Here is an 11,282-nt window from a genome sequence, read left to right as displayed (position 1 = left end):
GGCACGTTGTTCTACAGCCCTATGGAAGGAGGTACATGTTAATTTTTGGCATTTCGTTATCGCAATTTTGTCATTATCAAAATTATTATCACATACATATTTATGTTGTCGTTTCATGGTGCAGCTCGTTCCAGTATGAAGACCCGTCGCAGAGACCGCCACGTGGGTACTCGAACATCCTTGGGGGCCTACTTAGATGGTCAATCTCCCTACTGGTGGCTGCGACGTAGCTTGGAGGTGGGCGCACTACAGCCTCGCGGAAGATCCTCTTGGCCGCGGCACCGCGGCGGATTTGGTTGTTGCCAAATTTTGGGTACGTGACTTTTGACTTCTTACCATTCATACACTCTCCTTGGTTCACAATAATTGCACTAATGCCCCTTGTTTTACCTATGTGCATGGTTGCATAAATACTTCAAGAGGGCCGAGGGCAAGGAGAATGCGTGCGATGATGTCCTACACCAGCTTGCAAGGAAGAGGGTGACTGGCATGCACTACGAGGCACGTGTTCAATGTGTCCGCGACTGGCACGCCGACCGCTTCGTCCACATGACTAAGGAGGACGCTCGCGACACGCTCATGCAGCCGTGGCAGTACTTGCAGGTATTTGCATTTATGTGTTATTGATTTCTTTATCGCCATGTAGTTTATTTTACCATAATGGGTTTATCTTGTGCATGTAGAACCCTCCTCAGTACGTCGGCAACGACGAGAGGTGCTTTCGTGCGATGGTCATGTGGTGGACATGCCCCCAGTACCTCAAGAAGCACGAGGAGGGCAAGAAGAAGCGGGCAGAGATGCGAGGTGGATCGCATATCCAAGGCAGCATCCCCATCTCTCTTCACCTGCAGAAGGAGGTGAGCAAATTAATGGTTCCTTCATTTTTTGAATTCATGTTATATATTTGCTAACTCTGCAAGGGTGTGCCACTTCACTTTATTACATGTTCTCTTTTGCAGGAAGTCAGTACAGGAGCGAAGCCTAACGTCTTTGCCGTGCTAAAGAAGATGAAGCAAAGGAAGACGCCTGATCCTGAGACGGGGTCCGTGTGGGTTAACCCGCAATCCGAGACCCAGTGCACGTCGTATGTCTCCAAGTTCAAGCAGAAGTACGGCGAGGACGCCAACCCAGAGGCCGAGGACTTTGACCCTGAGGTCGCGGTGCTTGCGGGAGAAGGCTTGAAGCATGGCCGCCTATGGTTTGGTGACGGGTGCGTCGACCCAGCGAAGGTTCCCTCTCTCCGCCAGATCCGTCGTGGTCGTAAGAGCGGCCAGCCTGAGGTAGAGCCCCGGCCACGGGCTTCGGATCTAGCTGTCGAGCGGTTACGGGTATGTTCTTCCTCGGGCCTCTACCTTTCCTTTACATGCACATGCTTTCCATTGAAATGTTAATGACATCGCGGACACATCGTAGGCGGAGATGGCAGAAAAGGAGCAGGCGGCCCAGGAGCACGCACGGAACTTGGAGCGGCAGGTTCTGGAGTATCAGCAGCAGCAGGCACAGATGATGCTGCAGATGCAACAGCAGCAGATGATGCAGCAGCATCAGGCACAGATGAGCTGGCTGATGAGCCAGACGGCTCTGTCTTCTCCACCGGGGAGTATTCCTGCTCCTCCACCTTACTCCATGCCGTGGATGCCGCCACCGCCCACTCAGACCCCGGGGACACCTATCACCGTGAACAACATGAACATCATCCGGAGCATGAACCGCGGTGAGTCCTCCTACACTTGTGCCCAACCCGCTACTTGTGCTTGTTCAAGTGATCATTATGCAAATGACAAATGCCAATTCCATCAAACCTTGTAGATTATGTGTCACAAGGCAATGACAATGAGGCGGGCGCAAGCAATGGAGGAGGACAAGGTTGATGGCATGGTCTTCGTGCACTCGTCGTCGTTGTAATGGATTGTTCGCACTTGTTATGGATGTTGCACTTGTTATGGATTGTAATAATGGACATTGCACTTTGTTATGCATGAACTATGTGTGCTCGATGTATTTGTGGTGTTGTTGATGTGTTTGGTGATGCTATGGTGAATATATATGTTGTATATGTTATATATATGTGAAATGCAATTTTGAAATGCAGGGATTAATGAAAAGCAGCAAAAAATTGAAAAAACCAGGGGCCTTTGCCGTGTGTATGCACACGGCAAAGGACTTTTGGTCACTTTGCCGTATGCATACACACGGCAAAGGCGCCACGTGGCGCAAGCCTGTGCTCCTGGGAGCTGTCTGGGGCGTGCCTGTAGGGGCCTTTGCCGTGCGTGCTAGGGCTAGGCCGCACGACAAAGGTGAGCAGCTCGGCACTGGCTGGGCGCACGGCATTGACAGGCGCACGGCAATGACTGGTGGCGCACGGCAATGTCGGGGAGCACGGCAGCCTCCCTGCCGCACGGCAAAGAAGTGGCGCACGGCAGAGATGCTCACGCACGGCATCGATGGTAACGCACGGCAAAGGGCTTTGCCGTGCAGTTTTTGCATGCGCACGGCAAAGACGGCTTTGTCGTCGAAGACTTTGCCGGGCACTCGTTGCCGTGAGTGCACGCACGGCAAAGCCGTTGCCGTGCATACAGGCGTCTTTGCCGTGCAAAGTGGCGCACGGCAAAGCCCTGCTTTCCCGTAGTGTCGCGAACTACTCCAAATGGATGGTATGTGTTGCAGCTGTTGCCTGCAGGCTGCAGCTCCATCTTGATGGCCACCTGCGGCACCACCGCAGCCTGCAGCTACAAATATTGTTAGGCGACACCGCAACAAATCATACAGTTTCCACTTCCTCTGAAATAGTGAAGTAAAATATGAGTGTAATAATTCACATCAAAATACTGCAAGTGGATACTTTGGTGTGGACTGTTTCGTAAGTGCGCATGTGTTTTTGCATTGTTCCTAATTCCTAAACCAAAACTAATGAACACAAGAGGGAAACCAGACTTTGACAGTGTAGCTGTTTCAGATATATTGGACTAAGATATTTTGCAAGAAAATATTATTACTGAAAAGGGAAACACATTAAGATGAATAAAGTGTAAGCAATCTGAGAAAAGAGAAGGATTGGCCAAAATCAGCTCTCAGCTGACATATGTGATTAAGACAGCCCATTTCCATGGTTAATCTAAAAGAAAGAAAATCTGGTAGGCTAGCTAAAGCATGCATCCACTCGCATCTTAAAGAATCTTATACTTTGGGAATTAATCTTAGCTTGGAACATGCATTAATCTGAAATGAGTGAGTTCAACATGTATTTGCAGTAATTCATAACAGATCATGTAGCGAAAAAAAAAAGAGGAAGAACATCATATTCTTAGATATTCAGTCATGGAAAGAAATATTCTCAGTTCGTGAAAGAAATACACCTCAATATCCCTCTCTGTAATGTTGTTATATATCTACCAACTGGAGCACAATATTGTCCTAAATAATTTGTGGGCATCCCGTTTTAGCTTCTCAAACTATTGTGAACATTCCTCCCATTTGAAATCCTATCCGTGATAGTGAATTGGAACAAATATCCATGTAGCAGATTGTAGGAAATAATGGCAAAACAGTGGGAGGCAACTTATACCAGAAAAGAATAATGGAGTGACCATGCACATCACCAAAAATATAAATCAACTTAATTTATAGGGCATAAGTCAGCATTAATCTAAAAGAGCACGAAATCATATCATGCATTTGGAATCTCATAAAAATAGGACTTATCTACATGGCACAGATGAATGAATAGAACACATATCAATGGGCATGGTCATCATAGGTCAGCTGATTTTGTTTTTAATCGTATATGGCTAAACCAAGGTACCAAAAGATATATAAACAATACATTTCTTCTACACACCGAAAAAATTAAGTTGATCAAATATGTTTGGAAGCTCATCATATTGATTATCATATGGATGCATAGAGTAACCCTCACCTCTCTTACAGTGGCTTTGACAGGGACACCAAGAACAGCTGCTCCATGCACTGTAGAGAGTATTCATATTCAAGGCAGCCGAAATAAGTTCAAATGCCAAACAATTAGTTCACTGATGCACACGAAATAAACTAACCAAGTTCTACAATTTCACACGACTGCACGACAAGGAAGAACTGAAAGAGCTGAAGACCACCAGGACAGACGACGCGGCAAACTTGCTTGTGTTCAGCACTACTGTGGGAGTGAAATAGCAAGACTGGAATGAATCCAAGGAAAAATAACATTGTGGTGAACTGGTGATGTTCAGACTGAACTTCTAATGGAAGTAAAAGATGGGAGAGAAAACACCAGATCGATGAAAAGGAGGAAACGAGTAATAGGTAACCTGGGCTGGAGTCCCCGCGCTGGTGGTGCCGAACTCGCCACATTTGTGTTCCACGTTCCCGTTGCGCTGAAACCGCTGTGAAGCTCGTGTAGCTGGGTTGCTGCGGAACGCCAGCAATAGCAGTATGTGGGAGGCTGCGAGCCAAAGCCAAAATCTTAGTGCTGACGATGTCCACAACATCACCTGATGTCGTGCCGGTGCCGCCTCCCGCCTGTCCTTTGTTTCCTCGTGCAAAAAACGGCGACAGATGCTCGGCGAGTTCGGCACCACCTCCCCATGGCTAGCCGCGGTAGCTCCGCTAGGGAAGGCGGTGGTTTGGGCGGCGGGGATTCGCCGCCGCGACCCCCCATTTTCCGCACGGAGGCGGAGCGGCGAAAATTCAACCGCTCGGACGGCACGCGCAAGCGCAGTGCCTACCGGTGGATGAACTGGGGGATCACGCCCCCACGGAAGCTCGTGAAGTACGCGAATGGAGTAGAGGGGTCCTCCTTCGGCGGGTCCTGCCGTCCCCCTCGCCTGCCCGTGTACGACAGCTCGGAGGAGGAGGAGGACACGGCGCCGGCGTGGGAGCCAATGTTCTCCGGGGGCGACTACGTCCATGACGACCAGGAGGAGGACGCCGTCATCGCGCAGATGGAGGCCATCTCCCAGGCGAAGGTGCGAGCACGCTGGCGCCGGGAGGAGGCCGACGCCGTTCGCCAGGTCCGCGAGTACAAGGTGGCTCGCCGGGAGGAGCGCGTCTACCGCGTCAAGCTCCAGATCGTCGAGTTTGACTTGAAGTAGGAGCTCCACGCTTCACCTTTCTCCGCCACCACCTCCGCCGCTGCGCGCAGAGGCCCTCGGGGCCGCATTTTGGTCAAAATTAGGTCAAGCAGTGGTGGCTATTAGTTAATTTAGGTTATTAATATAAATTATGTAAAGTTTGATGCTCAATTGGAGCATCAACTATCATCTATATGTTCATAGATGAATTCTTTCGTGAGAATTTAATTTTGTTTCTTCAGTTCCGATTTTCCGGTTTCTATTCTGCACGTGGTAAAATCAACCTAACACAGGTTTTTTGGGACTGGATGAGCCTTTTCCGCTTCCAACTTTTTCGGTCTCTACTAGAGGTGCTCTTAACTCAAAACCCTTCAGAATACAAAGGTTCTAGTGCAGCGTTCATTGATGACTGCAGGCAACTATTATTGTCGCTAGGCATGGCAACGATTGAACATTGTCCGCGTGCTCGCCACGGTTCAGAACAGGGCACTAGGAGCTCTGGTTAGATGATCCTCCCCTTTTTCTTATCGCTGTAATGGTCGCTGACCGTGTTTTGATTCGGTAATAAAGTTACCTAAAGTTTTAGAAAAAAAGTGACTCAGTAAAAAAAACTCGGTAAAAAAGAAATAACATTCAAAAAAATTCTTTTTATTGTACTCCGTAGATGTTTACACGTGTGTTGCACGTGCACCTTTACTAGTTTGTTGCAAGTACTCGAGGGAACTGATGTGCATGCCACAAGCCATTCCCGTAGAAATGAACAGAAAAAAAGTGGACATGGTTAATTCTGCATTTTCAACTGGATTGCTACGTTGTGCGACCCTCAAATGCACGAGCGGAGCCGTGTGTTGGGATGTGCCACAAGACGGACATGTTAAGATTGAGAATGCTGATCCTTTCGTACATTTACACAATCAGGACCCCGGGGGTTCACCTCGCTACAGCATTTTTCAATTGGCAAATCGATGTCGGACAACAAGGATGAGCCGATCATCATCCTTCTAATGACGCCTTGCATGGCAAGCCTCTTATCGTGTGCTTGCACTGGAACCTACAAGAGATAATATGTATTTAGTTAGCATGTTTAACTTCGGTTAGAAAGAACGGGTAAGCTGCAGGTAAAGCACTCACATGATCAGCATTTTGACGACAATTTGAGAACGTACCAAATCAATATATAGTTCAAAACATCAAAATCAAACGAGCAACGTTCACTGTCAAGATGCCTGGGGTGATGAAAACCTCAAAGGAACTAAGAGCTAAATCTGCAAGGTGCAATGCCTAGGAATGCATGCAGTTTAGTAACATAATCTGGTTTCTGGTAAATACTTAATGATGAACAAATAAAATAAAATAAATAGATAGATAGATAAATACGATGTGAGGTCCACCGCTCTAAGATAAGACTCTCGCCGAACTATTAATACACCAATATAAAAGGGTCGAAAATCATAGCAGAAACTAACAATAGTGATCAATGCGATAAAAGAAAGATGATCAGAAATACTACCCGCAAAACAAAATGATGGTAAGGAATATTACCAGATAACATCTGAAGGAAAAGATTCTGAGCTGCAACATAAAGCATCCACGAGTGATGTAACATGCTTATTATTCTTTTGGGATTCCGATGCATTACATTTTATAGACATATGCTGGGGCGCAATCTGCAAGCAGAAGTTTGCATTCATACGTTTATCATCGAAAAATGGATGGTATAACCAATAGAGTAAGTTAGCCATATAATTCATAAAGTTCACACCTTCTTACTGTAACGGAAATCACGTTTGGGCATGAAATCCAGGGGTAAGTTCAACGAACAGGGACATCTGACCAGTAGAAACAGCTTGGTAGGGCCTTCCAAAACAGTGAGAGTAAAAGCAGTAAGCCAAAAAGTTGAATGCATGCCCAGCCAGGTGTATATAATAAGAAGCCAATAACCAATACCTGTGTAAGATAAACTCCCCGCACCACCTGATATGAGAGCTCGGATGGCCTGGAAATATACATGTTCATGTGGGGATATAAAGCAGGAACTGGTGAAGTAATGGTAATTGTTCTAGCCTCTAGGAAATGATCCTTCATGTAGTACCAAAAAAGGGTAGCTCACCTTTCGAGAAACAGACTGAGCTAACTTGGTCGTAGTTTGCTCTTTGGCACTTCCAGAATCAAATTTACCATGAGTAACTGTAATGTCATAGACAAACAAAGGTCGAACAAGACTGCCCCCCAAAATTAAGGCAACTCCTTCAATGCTAGGAACTTCATCAAGCGCTTTCTGAAGAGCAGAGAGTAAGGCAGATATGCCATTCATTAACTTCTCGCGCTTCTTGATTCTGCATCTAACCTCCCTTTTTCGTGTGTTGTACTTTCTCTGATCAGAAGGTTTCAGTTCTGCTGATGTTGCTGCCATTTCCATCTAGAGATGACCATGAATAATTAAAGGCCCGTTGAGTAAAGGGATAACAACATAAACATGTTTACTAAACATACCATTTCCTCCTTTAAACCTGCAAATTCATTTTCAAGATTCTGCAACACCCTGAAAATATTAAAAATTTGAATAAACTTCAAATCCACCTACAATTGTAGAAACAAAGTAAATAACTGGCAAACCTACTCTGCTAAATGGATATACTATATAAGCTAGACTACATGATGTCCATGTTTCTTTATTTCTATTCAGGATTGCACACTTAAAATTAAGCAAACGGCACATTATGAAACTGTTGAAGGTTTCATCGCCACTGATGCACGGGTATTTGGAAAGCATAACATTGTGTCCGTCATTCTGGACATAGTAGTCACAGCAAACAGGACTCCAGGGTGCACACTTTAACAGTATTGGCTACCAACTATATTTTACTTGTCAACATGCCATGGTGAAAATTGCTCGCCTAGGCGTGCACTGAAGCATGCCTAGGCGTGAGGCAACAACAGGACGCCTAGCGCTTAATCATGCCTAGGGTTTAGGAGAGATCGGAGTATAGGAGCTAGTCAAAGCCAAAACTAGGAATTCACGCCTAGCGCCTTTTTGAACCTTAAAATGCTGGGACAACACTTTCCATTCACCCAATAACAACCCTTAAGTATCTGATCTACAGGTATAGGAAACACGTGCCAGAGTAAGGCATACTGGGAAGGACAGTGTTCTGGCAGTGCGAATTCAGAGTGAAACCATATGTAAATTGAAAAATTCCACATGGTCCACATGTCATGTGGCCTGTACAGCCAAGCCAAGAGGGATTCCCAGGAGGTGCAACCAGACAAAATTACTGATAATGATCCTAATTGCTTATAAAAAAAGAAGCTTAGATCCATTTAAGAGATATTTCAAAAAAAAAATTGCTTTCCACCCTTGGCATTTGAGCTGCCTATATAATGACTGATTCTGTTTGATTATCAGTCAACCAAAGAGTTAATCCATGTATCTCCATCTCCTATCATATCCTAGCCTATAACTGGCAGCGTGCCACCACCATCACTGGCTAGCATCACACGGCAAGGGCCCAAGGCCATATCCTCACGGCAAGCCTCTATAGTGAAAAGAACATGACCCAAGCACGCACCACCTAACACCACATTATAAAAGCTAAGTTAGGCAGGAATACAAAACTTAAGTCAACAAAATATGAGATATATACCACAAAAAATTATATCATAGGATTCATATTCAAAATAAGTTTCCAATGTTGTAATTTTTGTGGCATATATCTCATATTTTTTCGACCAAATGAATGGTCAAAGTTTTTTCTCAAAGTGCTTATTAACCTCATAAACCAGTATGTAGGGAGTAGTAAAATGTAATATCGTTAACAAATTCTGCAAATTTCATTAAGACACACGATCGGTAATGAAAACAATTTACGGGAATAACAACAGAGCACCACACATCATCCGACATTAACACAGGAGAATAACAAGCAGCATTAAGGTAGCAGCGAGAATGCATAGGCTAAGAGCACGTATCAAAACAAAACAAATTGATGGAACAGCAATGAAGTAATGCCCTAGCTAAATCCCACTTAAATTATCATCCTGCAACGATACTACCAAGCAGCAGCACGGTAACAGCGAACGCAGGAGCTAAGAGAACATATCAAAAACGAAACTAATTGACGGAGAGGAACGATGTAATGTCCGAACTAAAGCCCGCTTAACTCGTCACCCTGTAACATTTAATTCTGATCCCGAACGAAACGAATTGACGGAGAGGAGCGAAGTAATGGTCGAATCCAGTGGAATCGTTCTGATCCAAACCCTAACCTCTCGTCCCCGCAAAGGGGAAGTTCAAATTTGTGACGGATTTTGGAAATCCACTCGAATCGTATGCAAACTAGATCCACAAGCACAAAGGTTGCTCAAATCCGGCTACTATCCGGCTTGGTAGAAACCATTTGAAAGCACAGCAGATTCTAACATAGCACGAGAGCGGGAAAGAGAGGGGGGACGGGAGGTTACGAGGGGATCTGGTGGTGCATATAGAGGACGAAGCCGACCAGTTCCTTCACGACGTGGAACACCTCCGACCGCCGCAGCGCCGCCGCAGCCACTTGCACCTCCACCACCGATCCTGACCCCTGAGTCTCGCCGACTCCCGAAGAACTCGTCATCTCCATCCCGCAGACCGTTGCAGGGGCTATGCTACTCTTGTATGGGGAATTCGGGATATTTCGTTTCCTCTTGAGTAAATCGACAAAGGACCGTGCAGTGTGGTAGCTTTCGAAAGCACCGATTGATGGGTGTACAAGTGAAACTAGCTAGCTAGCTAAAAAAAAAAGGATTTGCTGGTTAAAAATAAAAAAACAATAGACGTTTTTAAAAATATTAAGTTGGGTTGTAACTATTCAATTGAAAATTGAAAATGTGGTTGCAACTGAATTTTTCAGTTATAAGTAAGGTTGTAACTACCAAAAATGTCTATAAACCGTTAGATTTGCTTTGTGATTCGTGTTAATGATGAGTTTCAACGTAGGTTATAACTGAGATTCAATAATGTCGATCTACCGAGAACTAAGTTAGTTCTCATAGTCTACAAACTAAATTAGACTAAGAAAAGATATGGAAAAAACTCTCTCAAACACTGCGTCGCTCCCGCACGGGCCTACTCGGGTTTCGAGCTACCTCCCGCCGCCGATGCCGCGAGCACGAGGTGGCGGCGGTGCCCTTGCCGCCAAAGGTTGGGGGATTTTTTGTGGAGGAGTAGAAGAAGTCGTCATGCTAGCCTAGTGAAAGAACATCTCTCATAATTATATTTTGTATGTTTGATGACAACATATGTGATGATCTAATGTGGCTTAGTGTGCAGAAAAGATCTACTTTATAGCTTGAAGAAAGAAGTATTCAAAGGAAAAAAGGTGTGGAAGAAAAGAAAGAAGAAGGAAGGATTTCTGGAATTTCCGGCCCCCAAATTTTCGCTAAGGACCTGGAGGTCGGAGTACCCTGGACACCCCCCGGAAATTTGACCGGACATTTGTGTCGAAGGGGCGGAAATTCCGGGGGGGCGGAAATTTCGGCCCCAACTTACACCGGAATTTCCGGCCCCAATATTCTGCAACGGCTACAATGGGTGGGGGTATAAATACCCCCTTCTTCTTCCAGCTCAAGTTGCTCATCTTTCCCCAAGTTCATCCACCATTAGAGCCACTCCAAGAAATACAAGAATCACTTGATCTCCTCCTCCAACCATCCAAAGCTCTTGATCTTTGGAGAATCGAAGAAGAAGACCCAGATCTACATCTTCACATAACCGATTTACTTTCCTCCCCTCATTTGATTGAGGGACCCTTTGCTAGTGTTTCATTTGGAAACCCTAGTTGCTTTTGTTTGATTTGTTCTTGTTATTGTTGTTGTGTTGTTACAGATATTGGGAGCCTCCAATTCAGTTGTGGATGTGTGCCCCAAGAAATTTGTAAAGGCCCGATTTGCGCATCGAGGAAATCCCTTAGTGGAAGTGGGCTAGGCCTTTGTGGCGTTGCTCACAGGAGACCTGAGTGAGGCCTTTGTGGCATTGGTCTGTGTAAGGGTATTTTACCCTTATCCATTATTTTGGTAACAATGACACCGTGCTAAAGTATTTGGCCTAATATGTTTAAAAGGATAATCTCAGGTATTAGGCAATGAGGCATAAATGGTGTATAAAAGGAACAAGAAGGCTAAAGGAGACCTCCCACTTCAACAACAATCAAAAAGGGGTCTACAGGAGAAATCCGGTCT

The 11,282-nt window shown here is 45.3% G+C and overlaps 1 protein-coding gene across 1 annotated transcript; it reads right to left on the bottom strand.

The window, feature by feature from the left end:
• Window positions 1-5,844: 5,844 nt before the first annotated feature.
• Window positions 5,845-9,753, bottom strand: LOC127312987 (uncharacterized). The gene is made up of 7 exons (XM_051343530.2): window positions 9,528-9,753; window positions 7,560-7,608; window positions 7,177-7,485; window positions 7,014-7,062; window positions 6,829-6,923; window positions 6,609-6,733; window positions 5,845-6,117 (listed from the first exon to the last, which is right to left on the bottom strand). The coding sequence occupies exons 1-7, from the start codon at window positions 9,683-9,685 to the stop codon at window positions 6,060-6,062; spliced, it is 843 nt and encodes a 280-aa protein (XP_051199490.1). The 5' UTR covers window positions 9,686-9,753; the 3' UTR covers window positions 5,845-6,059.
• Window positions 9,754-11,282: the final 1,529 nt, after the last annotated feature.

This window comes from Lolium perenne, chromosome 7, assembly GCF_019359855.2.
Source record: "Lolium perenne isolate Kyuss_39 chromosome 7, Kyuss_2.0, whole genome shotgun sequence".
NCBI lineage: Eukaryota > Viridiplantae > Streptophyta > Magnoliopsida > Poales > Poaceae > Lolium > Lolium perenne.
This window is presented reverse-complemented; position numbering and strand designations above follow the sequence as displayed.